Genomic DNA, 15066 nt, shown 5'->3' on the forward strand with positions numbered 1-15066 from the left:
CAGATGTTAGTAATGGGGAAACATACACGGAGAAACGCCGCATAGCACTACTTACAAATCTTGACGAATTGTCGTTTTTCACCGTTTTGGCATTACCGAATGCTTCCAGTATTGGATTCGCTTGCAGAAGTTGCTGTTCCAGTTCACCCTGCGCAATCCGAACGGATTGAAAGAACGAAATCGTTAGTTATGTGCTGGAGAATACCGGTATATCGATTGCAACAACAAAGTGTACAACTTTTATCCAATTCATTCAGATGCAGATGATAGAAAATAAACTGTAGATGTAGTTTGTGCTGGAAAAGCTTTTAACCACAAGCCACGGTGTTAATAAGAATTTAATATATTTTTTTCCATTATCTAATAGTGTGCTAGTTAATTGGCATGCAACATTGTACAATTTTGTTTTTTTTTCAATTCGATTGAGACTGTGGTTAAAAGTGCTATTTTATATAATTGTGAGACCCAATGTTCATATGATGAAAGTGAAGATTCAAAACATGTTTTTGAAAAATTAAAAAAAAAAGTAACGAACGAATGTTTTGAACACTATGGTAAAATTTCCGAGTTCCCAAAACATATCTTCCTTGAAAATATTTGACAATTTACGACACTTGAATACGGCATAACCTTTCGACCTATGTGACACATCAAAGGAGTCTCCGCTCCTACTCTACTACGGGATTCATAATATTGATAGCAGGCGATCAACGATAAAATAAATGAACATTAAAGATCCTTCCTTCAACCATAGCGTCATTACCGTGCAGTAGAGTTGAGAAAAATCAAAGTTTTAAAAATCGCGATTGATATTTTTCACAAGTGATTTTCAGACAAAAAAATCATCCATCAAAAAATCATTTATTGCAATCGCGTTTGCAATCACTGGAATTGATTTCACATGGCAAAAATTCAGTTGTGAAAAGTTCAAAAACGAGCATTCTCTTCGATGATGTTTGAGAAAAAAGTTCGCACATTAAATATATCTGATATAATTCTCAAGCAGAAGATTCTTGGAAAATGATTTTTCATAGAAAATGAATTTTCAACCCTTTGCAGAATACATGATGAATAAATTCGCAGATTATTTCTTCAATGCCATTCGCTTCTTTGAACGAAGTCGATTTAGGCGATATAACTGAAAATAATATGATCTACTTACAAGATCAACTTTTTCAAATGATCATCCGAATGAATTCGACTTCATCACTTTTTGAAGCATTTCAAATCGGATGGCAATTTGCGAATAATATTATAATGAATTTAAAATTGAACAGTGATGTTAAAAAATTATTTGAATATTTTAAATTGGAATGCTCGATCTTTAAAATCGAGTGAAGATGAGTTTTATAATTTTCTCAAAGTTCACAAAATTCATATTGCCATAATTCATAACTTTTCTTAAACCAAATGTCAAATTGAAAAGCAATCCACATTATGTGGTTCATCGATTTGACAGGTTTACTGGAATGGGTGATGGAGTTGCCATTTTTGTCCAACGGCAAATTAAACATCGAATTTTACCTTCTTTCAATACTAAAGTTATTGAAAGCTTGGGAATCGAAGTTGAAACCATTCATGGAATTTATTTCATCGTTGGAGCATATTTGCCATTCCAATGCACCGGCGAACAATTCAATTTCTTTAAAGGCGATTTGCAAAAACTCACAAGATATCGACCGAAATTTTTCATAATAGGGGACTTAAATGCTAAGCATGTCCAGTGGAATTGTAGTCAAAATAACAGTAATGGTAAAATACTTCATAATCAACTCTCAGCTGGTTACTTCACAGTTCTTCATCCCAGTAAACCGACTTGTTTCTCTTCCGTGAAAAACCCGTCTACAATTGATCTGGTTCTAGAAGATCAAAATCACATTTGTAGTGAACCGATTACACATGCTGACTTTGACTCAGATCATCTTCCTGTAACATTCAGACTTTCCAACGAAGCTATAATTAATCCAATTAGTTCTATATTCAACTATCATAGAACTAATTGGTTGGATTACATATCTCACATTGAAAATCATGTGGATCATGAAACTATTTTAGAAAATTCTGCAGACATCGACACAGCAATTGATAATTTGAATCATTACATTATCGAAGCTAGAAATCTTTCAGTTCCCAAAGCTCAAACTAAATTAAATTCTCCTATCATCGATGATAATCTTCAACTGCTCATTCAGTTGAAGAATGTTCGTTTCGTCGAAGACAATATCAACGTTCTCGTGATCATGCTATGAAAAACATAGTTAAGGATTTACAAAAAGAAATTAAACATAGATTTACTCTTTTCCGAAATGAAAATTTCGCTAAAGAAGTTGAACAAATTAAACCATATTCTGAACCTTTCTGGAAACTTTTTAAGATTCTTAAGGAAACCAATTCCTACTCTCAAGGAAGGAAATCAAATACTTCTTACAAATGGCGAAAAAGCTCAAAAACTTACTCAGCAGTTCGAGAGTGTCCACAATTTTAATTCGAACGTTGTGAGTCCTATTGAAAATGAAGTCTCACTGAAATATGAGCATATTTCAACCCAAGTGTTATCACAAAATGACATTATTGAGACGAATTTTGATGAAATTAAGTTAATTATTAGGAAACTTAAAAACATGAAGGCTACTGGTAATGATGGAATTTATAATATTCTTATTAAAAATCTTCCCGATGTTGCCTTGAGACTTCTGGTTAAAATTTTCAACAAGTGTTTTTCATTAGCTTACTTCCCAAAAAGATGGAAAAACGCTAAAGTAATTCCTATCCTCAAACCTGATAAAAACCCAGCAGAAACATCAAGTTATCGACCAATTAGCTTACTTTCTTCTATCAAGAAACTTTTTGAAAAAAATATTTTGTTGAGAATGATGTCTCATATAAACGAGAATTCAATTCAATAGAAGCAACAAGTGCTGTGATTAAAAATGGTTATAAAGATAACAAAAAAAATCCCAAAGCATGTTATGCGGCTGATTAAAAAATATTAACCAATTTAGCGTGAATGTCTTACGTAGAAGTAACAGGAGCGCAGGTTATCGCTACGCCAATTCAAACGCTGCGTCTGCTGTGTGTTTGAGACATGCACAATGCTGCCCTCCTGTTATTTCTATAAATAAAATTCATGCTAAATTACGTTTTATTGGGATTAATTAATCTGAATAGTGCAGTGTAATCAATCAGCTGGAATTAAAACAGCCTTTCGTCGCTATAATTACTATTTGGAATGTGGAAAACTATATTGTAGTTCATATTGACCACCCTACGTGCTTCGAAAATATCGCAGTCATTATTTCTCAGTGGCGAATTCATTCAGTAGAGATCTTTTTATTGATGAAACTATAATATATTAATTCGGTGTCGAACTTAAACGTAGTAGAAATTCAGCATCGAAATATCGTCGGAGACTCTCTTTAGCGATATTTCTGTGGGTGAAAATTCGTCATCATGTTTCGCTAACACAAAAAATCACTTATGAATAACGCGGTTCAGAGTTTTGTGGATGCTTATTTCATGGGTGAAAATCTAGGAAGTGAGTTTTTTTAGAAAATCTCTTGAACTGATTATGTCACGAGTGATAACGAAATGAACTTCTTCTGATCATGATTTTCCCAACACCACTCACACGATATAACGCTCGCTGATGAGAAGAAAACATTTACCGTTCAGATAGAACGATCATACGACACCCGGCTTTGGAAGGTAGCTCACTAGTTTTTATATCATGCTTTTTCGTGTGTCGATTCATCACTCCATGACAAACGTCAACTTAATTAGTTGATCTATCCCATATGAAATCGAAGGTCGATGATGTTTTGTATTTTTTTTTATTTTGGCTCAAATTTTACATAAGTATTCTTCATGACCGAAAAGGACAATTTGCATCGTAATTTTGCCATTTTAACTTTTGCATTACTTTTGAGAAGGGCCTCAGCAAAAATTTCTGGAAACTTTTCGAAACACCATATCCCATAAACAGGTGCGTATACATGGGGGGTTTTAGAGGTTCAAGCCCCCCCGAAACTCAAGAAATTATTAGGGAAGACAGGGACTAGACCAGATACGTGGTTAAACCGGACAGTTTAAATATCTTATAAACCTGTTATTATTTCGATTCATAGAATAACTTTGTAAACGCGCTTGGAGATGACGCAGTAGAGATGATTTGGGTTTTACCCCAGTTTAAGTTGATGTTTTTTTTTCAATTTCTAAAAAGATTTCTAAAAAGTGTCCCCGTTTTAGCCCCGTTCTCCCCTATATTATATTATTTTATCTGGGCCTACCCATAAACGATTTGTTAGATTGATTTGGTGTTTTTGGCAATGTTTTAGGTAACTATTGGGACTATATGGAGAAAGTATATACTGTGATAAAAAAGTTGTTTTTTTTTGTTTGTTTTGAAAATAAAACCTGAAAATCAATTTCTCAAAAATGGTTGGTATTTTTGATTATTCGATTCTGTTCAAATTTTGTATAGGAACTTTTAAGGTGCTACATCATTTGAATGCATACGTTTTAGAAAATTTTACACTAGACAATCCGTCCGTAAAACATCACATATCTCGTTAAATTGTTCTACCGGCTGCAATGGTATCGTTCTGATGACTAAGGTCTTTTGAAAAATTCATTGAGATATGAACAACGAAGTAAGTAAAACTAGTCAGCACAATCGAGGTAAAGAGAAATAGGTTACTTAGAACATGAAACTGCAAGTCGCTTAGATTTTCACGGTGCAATGGAATTTTGTTCAGTCAACCGGAATAATACAGATCCGATGACGAACATTGTAAGATCTTTGTTGAACGTGGGAGAATGTATCGGAATTGAATATCACTCTTCTGTCAGAACAAGGGAACGTTTTGTATATTAGAATTGAAACTATTCCGAGACCTTTTTTGCGAGATCAGTCGATTACGATGCAGTTTCTCATTTAGATTGGTGTTTCGAAATTAAATTCGAAACATCAAAGAGAACAGTCGTTTTTTCAAATAAGTAAGTGAACAGGTACGAGGAGACGACAAACATTGATGTCTTCTCGGAACGTGGGAGAACAAGAGCGACATACAAAATACACGACAAAATGATAGCCCAGATATTAAGGAGTAGTAAGCTTACTACTGATATCAAGGTTAAACTTACCAGGAACGCAATGTATGTCAGCCTCAACACAACCAAGTGACGTTTACAAGAAGTCAAGCTGCAATACTGTTGTACAACCCTGAAACCTCTGCTTAGCACAGAAAACGGTTTTTTCGAAAGATATATTTTTTTTTTAATTTGAGCTTAACTTAAGCGTTCCTGGTTGGGATTTCGTTCAGATTTCGTTCAGCGCACTATGAAAATTTCGGTTAAAACAAAATTTTCGGGGTATTTCCCAGTGCAGGAGTTTGGTTGATTGAAGTTTTAACGTAGAATTTTTACTAGCGAAGCCTTATGAAGTTGACCGAGAAGATGCCTGATAACAAAAGTTGGGTACTTCAAGATGAGTCGCACTTAGAAGGAGTAAAACAGGAGTCGCTACCTTCAACAATATCACGACGCAAATACCCTGTCGAAAATATCTGTGCCATCATGAAGAGCAAACTTGCTGGAAAGCCTGTTCGCAATTTAAAGTCACTGCATCGGGTAATTCGGAAGGTATACCGTTTTCTTCGAATAAACTTCGCTGAAAACCTTATCGAACAAAAATGGAGATTGTGATTGCCAATGAACTGTTACATCTGATATTATTGTTATTTTTGTCACGAGCCACTGGTGATCACACTGTTTACTTATGTATTGAACTGTAAGTAACAGTTGAAATAAACACTTTCAATACTTTTAGAACAATCCTGCCTCCTTCCTAGTGAACCATTGATAGGATGAAAATGAAAGGTCTTCTCTTCAGTTGCAGCATCGTTATCGTACCCTTCCATCACTAAACAAGACCAGATGAACATAAGGGTGTATTTTACGCTCAGCGACAAACAATAGCCATCTAGGACAAAACATGGAACTCATCATCGGCGACTCGAACGCTCCGGTGAGCTTAAGGGACAATTTACAATCTTAGAAAAACAGCCATTGTTGCAAAGCGCAAAAGTAGTTTTCTTCGCAGTCGTTGAGCGGAAATTCAAAAGAGAAATATCAGTTTGTTAGGAACATTTTTCTAAACAAACTGATGTTTTTTTTCTTGAAGGTTCATTTAGTAGTAGCGGAGAAAACAGCTTTAACGGTTTTATACAATGGCTGTTTTCCTCTAAAACTTGATAATAAACAAAACCAGTTGACCATAGTACAATCGCGGAAATTGTACATGAAGATGTGAAATGAAGTTATACTGTGTGGTACAGGATAAGGAAAACTGCGTGTAGTGTATCTACAGGCAACGGGAAGACGAAAAATGTCAGAGATTTCGAACACAAGTTACATTCGAGAACGATATTATCCGTGAGATAAAAAGGCATGTTGCAGCCATTAATGTTTATATGAGCTTCGAAACCAGCGGAAAATTCGTTCAAAAAGAAAAACACGTTCGAAACTTGCACTGCACAGTTGATATTCACTGTTGTCCTATACGACGACTATGAGACATTTTACGGAAGATGAGTTTTCGGGTGCTCGGCATGTTCGTGAAAACGATCCTGAGCTCAACACTCAGAAACAAAGTAAAGAATGGTGCAGTAGTATATAAACGTGATCGGAAGACTATTATTACTCGAAAGATGATGGTTGGCTGGACATGTAACATGAATGCCGGACGAAAGAAAGACCAAGAGTACCCTCGAGTTGGAGTTGTACTGAAAATCATAATTCAATTTTTTTGCATGAGATAGGATTAACTTAGCTGTTTGACATGGAATTTAAAAATCCGTTTAAAATTCCTGTAAAACGGTGTTTGAAGCTTTCATGAGATCAGTTTTCCAGATGAAACTATATGTGATTGAAACCTATGCCGTTTAATCGTATTAAGGAGAATTACGTTTCGATGAATTGTCGGAGAAAAATAAAGCTAAGCAGCTGGCCAACCAAAGAACCGCGTCTATTTATCTCAACTGATCAAACTCTAGAGCTGAGATCATTATAATGGCAGAATAAAGACTCAGCTGAATCAGTCGGTGTTGAACAGTCGTTCGCACCGCACGCGTATAGCTCTTGGCTCCTGGAATTTTTTTCTGGCTACCTAGAGTTTCATTGATTCAAGGCTTCAGTCTTTTTCAAGGCTACCTGAATCACTAACTAAGTGACTAAGTGATACAAAGAGTGATATTAGAGTGACTAAGTGATACAAAGAGTGATATTAGAGTGACTAAGAAATTAATCAGCCTTTTTTAAGGCTAGCTAGGAGTCTAATCGAAGACTAATTTAGCCTAGTTAATTTAATTTAAAATTTCATTAATTTCAAAAATGCCTGCGTCCAACCGGAAAGGCAACAAGCCTAAGGCTAAAAATAATTCAATACGGAATAAATCACAATCCGTTATTCAACATTTTTCTAATAACATTCACGATCTTATAGAATCTGAATGTAAAAATAAAAGACAACGGACGGATTTCCCTTCCGTTGATTCTATGCCGTCTAACAATATTTACGAGATTCTTCCTGAATCCGATTGTAGCGACATAGAAGAAAATTCTTCAAAAATTCCCAAAATGGACGCTTGTCGTTCTGGGAAGAAACATCAATCTATGCCACCAGTGACGGTGATGATTTCCGACTTCAAAGCATTCCGTACTGAGCTTTCTACTTTTCTCCCGGAAGTAAAAGTCTCATTTCAAATCGGACGAAGAGGAGAATGTCGAGTCTTGGTGGATGGATTGGAAGATTACGAACGTCTTATTCGATATTTGTCCGAGAAACTTCATAAATTTTATTCATATGATATAAAATCAGACAGACCCTTCAAGGCTGTCTTGAAAGGATTATCAAATGATCAAAGTATTGATGAAATTAAAAATGAACTAAAAGAATTGCTTGGTTTTGCCCCTTCCCAAGTAATACTTATGAAAAAAAGAGCGAATGGTACTTCTAAACCACGCTCTGGAATTTCCCATGAACTTTACCTAATACACTTCAATCGAAGTGATGTAAACAATTTGAAAACTTTAGAAAAGGTACGTTTCATTTCCCACATTAAAATTCATTGGGAACATTATAAACGGCATAATCGTATTGCAAACTTAACGCAATGTCGTCGTTGCCAAGGCTTCGGTCATGGAACCAAAAATTGTCATATGGATATACGGTGTTTGAATTGTGGTAAATCGCATTCGAAAGACGATTGTCCAACGAATGAAACCACTGATAAATTTTCATGTTCAAATTGCAATGGAAATCATAAATCCAATTATTTGAAATGTCCTGTCAGGGAAAAAATTTTAAACGCTCGTTCGCTTCGACAACAAGTCAAATCAACGACCTTAAATTTACAGAACATACCTGAAAATCAGAAAACCGTTACAAATGCCACACCTAATTCGGCACTGATTTCTTCGAAACAAAAAACAGGTACGCCTGCCAATTCGTCTTCTAACGAAAACAATTTATTGACAGGTAGATCGACTTCGTCATCATCTTCTTCTAATGTCAGTTATGCTGGTATATTAGGTAGAAATCTATCACCTATTTCTTCTAATGTAAATAATCAAAACACAGGACCGCCTTGCAGTTCTTCTTCTAACGAAAACAATTTATTAATAGGTAGACCGGCCAAATCATCTTCTTCTAATGGCAGTCTACCTACAAATATTCCTTCAATGCCATTCGCTTCTTTAAATGAAGTCGATTTAGGCGATATAACTGAAAATAAAATGATCTACCTACAAGATCAACTTTTTCAAATGATCATCCAAATGAATTCAACTTCATCACTTTTTGAAGCATTTCAAATCGGATGGAAATTTGCAAATAATATTATAATGAATTTAAAATTTAACAGTGATGTTAAATAATTAATCTTTGAAATCGAGTGAAGATGAATTTTATAATTTTCTCAAAGTTCACAAAATTCATATTGCCATTGTGACAGAAACTTTTCTTAAACCAAATGTAAAATTGAAAAGTAATCCACATTATGTGGCTCATCGATTTGACAGGTTTACTGGAATGGGTGGTGGAGTTGCCATTTTTGTCCAACGGCAAATTAAACATCGAATTTTACCTTCTTTCAATACTAAAGTTATTGAAAGCTTGGGAATCGAAGTTGAAACCATTCATGGAATTTATTTCATCGCTGGAGCATATTTGCCATTCCAATGCACCGGCGAACAATTAAATTTCTTTAAAGGCGATTTGCAAAAACTTACAAGATATCGATCGAAATTTTTCGTAATAGGGGACTTAAATGCTAAGCATGTCCAGTGGAATTGTAGTCAAAATAACAGTAATGGTAAAATACTTCATAATCAACTCTCAGCTGGTTACTTCACAGTTCTTCATCCCAGTAAACCGACTTGTTTCTCTTCCGTGAAAAACCCGTCTACAATTGATCTGGTTCTAACAGATCAAAGTCACATTTGTAGTGAACCGATTACTCATGCTGACTTTGACTCAGATCATCTTCCAGTAACATTCAGACTTTCCAACGAAGCTATAATTAATCCAATTAGTTCTATTTTCAACTATCATAGAGCTAATTGGTTGGATTACAGATCTCACATTGAAAATCATGTGGATCATGAAACTATTTTAGAAAATTCTGCGGACATCGACACAGCAATTGACAATTTGAATCATTATATTATCGAAGCTAGAAATCTTTCAGTTCCCAAAGCTCAAACTAAATTAAATTCTCCTATCATCGATGACAATCTTCAACTGCTCATTCGGTTGAAGAATGTTCGTCGACGACAATATCAACGTTCTCGTGACCCTGCTATGAAAAACATAGTTAAGGATTTACAAAAAGAAATTAAACATAGATTTACTCTTTTGCGAAATGAAAATTTCGCTAAAGAAGTTGAACAAATTAAACCATATTCTAAACCTTTCTGGAAACTTTCTAAGGTTCTTAAGAAACCTCAGAAACCAATTCCTGCTCTCAAGGAAGGAAATCAAATACTTCTTACAAATGGCGAAAAAGCTCAAAAACTTGCTCAGCAGTTCGAGAGTGTTCACAATTTTAATTTAAACGTTGTGAGTCCTATTGAAAATGAAGTCTCACTGAAATATGATCATATTTCAACCCAAGTGTTATCACACGATGACATTATTGAGACGAATTTTGATGAAATTAAATCAATTATTAGGAAACTCAAAAACATGAAGGCTCCTGGTAATGATGGAATTTTTAATATTCTTATTAAAAATCTTCCCGATGTTGCCTTGAGACTCCTGGTTAAAATTTTCAACAAGTGTTTTTCATTAGCTTACTTCCCAAAAAGATGGAAAAACGCTAAAGTAATTCCTATCCTAAAACCTGATAAAAACCCAGCAGAAACATCAAGTTATCGCCCAATTAGCTTACTTTCTTCTATCAGTAAACTTTTTGAAAAAATTATCTTGTTGAGAATGATGACTCATATAAATGAGAATTCAATTTTTTTACCAGAGCAGTTTGGATTTCGTCATGAACATTCAACTACTCATCAGCTTGTCAGAGTAACGAACATGCTAAAATCAAATAAATCTTCTGGGTTATCCACTGGAGTTGCTCTTCTAGACATAGAAAAAGCATTCGACAGTGTTTGGCACAAAGGTTTAATAGCAAAAATGTCCGATTTCCAGTTTCCTATTTATTTGATCAAAATGATTCAAAATTATTTAACTGATCGTACTCTTCAGGTTAGCTATCAGAATTGTAAATCTGAATTGCTACCCGTACGAGCCGGTGTTCCGCAGGGTTCGAGCGTAGCTCCAATCTTGTATAATATTTTCACTTCTGATCTTCCAAATCTACCCGTTGGTTGTCAGAAATCGCTATTCTGTGACGACACAAGTCTGTTAGCCACAGGTAGAAATCTAAGAGTGATCTGCAGTCGCCTACAAAGAAGTTTAAATATTTTCAGTGATTATCTGTCAAAATGGAAAATTAAACCAAATGCAGCAAAAACGCAATTAATTATCTTTCCTCACAAGCCAAGAGCTTCTTTTCTTAAACCAAACAATAATCACATTCTTAAATTGAATGGCTTGGAATTGACATGGTCTGATCAAGCTAAATACTTAGGTTTAACGTATGACAAAAAACTCACTTTCAAGGATCACATTGAAGGAATCCAGGCAAAGTGTAATAAATATATTAAATGTTTATATCCTCTTATAAACAGAAATTCTAAGCTCTGTCTAAAAAACAAACTGTTAATTTATAAACAAATTTTCAGACCAGCCATGCTTTATGCGGTACTAATTTGGTCAAGTTGTTGTTCCACCAGGAAGAAAACGCTTCAAAGGATTCAGAATAAAATTCTGAAAATGATTTTGAAGCGTCCTCCCTGGTTTAGCACAAATGAGTTACACAGACTCACAAATATAGAACCATTAGATGTAATGTCACATAATATTATAAGCAAATTCCGACAAAAATCGATGCAATCTTCAATTGAATCGATTCGCTCTCTGTATTAGTTAGTAAGTTAGTATATAAGTTCCTTTTCCCCATTACACAATACAAGTAGGTTTAGATATTTCCCTACACAATAATCTCAGAATTGCGGAAGCAAATAATGTCTTCATGGTAATAACCAAATCATATATATATATATATATATATATATATATATATATATATATATATATATATATATATATATATATATATATAACAGGGCTGAAAAGTCACCACTTGTGGCTGAACACCCAATTTAAATCTTAATAATTTAATTTTAACTCATATTCCAATGAATAGTTATTTAAAAAAAAAAAGACTCAGCTGAATATCTTTACACATGGTATGGTACAATACGCTATGGTATACAGTATAGGAATAGGTTCAGTTCAGAAGATTTTATCGTGTAATCTAAGGTTAGAACTAATCTATATTTTTCTTATTAAAACTAATAATACAGTTTCTGCTAACAGTTAAATATTTATTTATGGAAGACATAGACAGTGTTAGTGTCAGTTTCATCGACAAAGTCAAAATCCCAGGTATTACATTCCTTCTGTGAAATTTGACATTTCTGTTTCAACAGACTTCGCAGCCGATTCTTAGTGTACAGAATCATTGTAAGGCTAGTACACTAAAAGTCCTTCCAAATCGGGAGTCGAGCATACGACAACTGGCTTGTAAGACCAGCGCCATATGCATTTAATCGCCAACCCGGATAATATCTAAAACGATGGGCAAATAACAGACGAACAGTTTTAGTAAGCTTTCCAAAAATAATTTCGGAAGAAATTCTGAATTCATGAATTCTCGTTTTCTCTCTATGGTCTTTTTTTTTGAAACCTAGAAAATTAAACAAATGAATTCGTCTAGATTTTATGCTTATATACTTTCGAAAGCAAGAAAAAAAAACCTATGTAATACATAATTAACCGGCACCAATATTACCTTTTTTTGAAACTCAACTCCAACGAATGGAAATAGGTTCAACTACTCACATCTCGCATATATGAAGCTATTGTTGTTTACTTAAAGAACGTTAAAGTTAACATGCATAAATACAAAAAATGGATTATGTAGACAACTATAAGCTTCGCTCCTTGTTTAATCGGATCGTTTCAAGGACCTCATGTATCAAGGGTGGCTCAATTGACTGAGCTGTTCCACGGTAGTTTTTCGTAAGTTTTTCTACCGTTTCATCCATTTAATCTGTTTCACGCAGAGCTTTTTTCATTCGATGACATTTATAACTTACGAAATTTCATAAAGGATGCAAATTATTATGAAGCTGTTTTTCATCATCTGATTTTTTTTCGAAGTTTTCTATATGTCAACATTCTAGGGAATGAGAAATGAATGCATGCTAATCATGATGGTTTTTGAATTCATTTCCGTTCAAAAAGTTCAATGTTTTGAAAAAAAAAAACAATATTTGTGCCGGTGTATTGTATCTTTTTTTGCTTGATCCTAAATGCCGGTTATCTGCTAAAAATAGAATATCAAAAGGGGGAAAAACAATGTTGCAGGAAAGTAAAAACATGGTCAAACCAAATTAATTCTAGTACACGATCAATTCTACTACCCAAGACACTACGGAAAAATGACTAATCAATTCAAAGTATTAGTGAAAAATATAACAAATAAAACTAAAACCAGCATACAACGCATTTCAATTTAAAGAAAAAAACAACTAATATCGAAAATATACAATAGAATAGACTAATGCTACGAAAGCTTCAAACCATCATTCTAGTAAACAACCAATTGTTATACATTACCGATAGACTTGATGAGTGACCACTCTGCCGATTGTTTGGAGGGATTTCGTTCGAGTTTTTTTTATGTTTTGTTTTGTTTTTTGTTTGTTTTAGGCAAGTAGCAATAGCAGAGACAGGACACGCGCGCACATTGTTTCGGCAATAATGAATTGTATTTTTTGTTGTTGTTTAGAAGCACAATGATTGTAACGCCAATTTGGAAGCGATTGTTTTGATTTTTGTCGAACAGTGATTGGTGTTGGTGATAGGCGGGCGAGCGGGTTCGGTCGACACGATACATTGTATTGGTTAGGTTACGTTATGGGTACGCGTACGCACACGCACATACCGTCGGATGATTTGGCAGAGTTGATTGGCGAACGCGCGGCGGATGTATGTGTGTGTTTGATTTGTGGTGGATTTTGATATTTGTTTGTTTTGTTTTGAAGAATGCCAGAAAAAAATCGAGATGAAGATAAGATATGGTTAGTGGCCGAATTTCATTTGGAATGGAATAAATTTTCACTTATTCAGCGAAAAAGCTTGAATTGCAAATTTATACTTACGATTATAAGCGCTGGTGACGGTGCCTGCTCATCTCAATCATAGATCGGAGCGATGATATACAAATAGCAGAAGTTGTATAGTGGTAGTGAGGTGTTCGTTCGTTTCACGGGTTGCAAGTTCAAACAACATAGCGCGGTACATATGGCGGTAGTTCGGTTTGCGGGATTTGCAGGTTTATCAAACCACAAGGTTGCAACAAATTTTAGCAAACGACAACAGATGGAGCGTAGGTATTTGTGCAAAAAGGGTTTTTTTCAATTTATATTTTTGGTTTTTAGACAGTTGATGGTGGTGATGTAGGTGCAGCGTGGATCAGGATATATGAAATTAAAAAGAAAAACATAGGGAAACAAAACCCAAAATCAAACAATTAGAAGGAAACATATCTACATAGATTATATCTTACAATTAGTTGTTGGTTGTAGTTCTAGAGAACATGGAACACCGGATCCGAAGATCACAACAGAATGCTTAAACATTATCTCTATAACTAGCACTGAGAACAGAATGTTATGCAAAAATCGCTTTCTGTTATAAACTTATTTCTTTCTGACAGGACCGGTACAGGCACGGTAAGACAAATTACTAGCTAAACAGAAAAAAAATTTGCTGATTATTTAGAACAAATTGCTTTCATCCAGTATTTAAAATAAAGCTCCTAGCAGTGAAAATCTTATACAACTATGGACTAAAGCGAATCATTAATCTCTCATCCTAGAAACTAAATTAAAATGTTTATTTTGGTCGCATAACACAATTTAACCTCTTCAAGACTGTTTGTGCACTTGGCATTATTTGAATCAGTAGTCATCGACAAATAACAGTGTAAGTTTTGATAAGTAAATAGTCTAAGCTTTCCGCAGTATTGTAGGATTGATAACAACGGACCGTATTTTCTTGTCAAGATTAGAGAACATCTGAACGATTTATTGAATAATATTTACCTAATCACACTAGTTTGGGTTCCATCTCATTACCTCAGATCAGGTAATAAGAGAGCGGACAATTTAGTCAAGTTTGGTGCTCAACAGGGTGAAATTTATGATCGACCCATTACTTTCAAAGAATTCTTTAGCGCGTCTCACCAAAAAACTCTTGCCAGCTAGCAAGGCATCCTGGGTCGGTGGTTGTTCTCATCTCCCTAATTATAGATGAAGGCATGGTTCAGGGTGTTGGGTGTGAGTATGAATTTCATCCGTTTGATACAGACTCAT

General features: G+C 34.6%; 1 protein-coding gene across 1 annotated transcript in view; it reads right to left on the minus strand.

Moving 5' to 3' along the window:
- The window catches only part of LOC131438119 (myosin heavy chain, non-muscle-like), a 153236-nt gene that overhangs the window by 13567 nt on the left and 124603 nt on the right, over nt 1–15066 (minus strand). The window contains 3 exon segments of the mRNA XM_058607932.1: nt 56–148; nt 13307–13330; nt 13852–13875. Coding sequence (XP_058463915.1) covers nt 56–148; nt 13307–13330; nt 13852–13875 — 141 coding nt within the window.

The sequence above is a fragment of the Malaya genurostris genome, chromosome 3 (assembly GCF_030247185.1).
Source record: "Malaya genurostris strain Urasoe2022 chromosome 3, Malgen_1.1, whole genome shotgun sequence".
Lineage (NCBI taxonomy): Eukaryota > Metazoa > Arthropoda > Insecta > Diptera > Culicidae > Malaya > Malaya genurostris.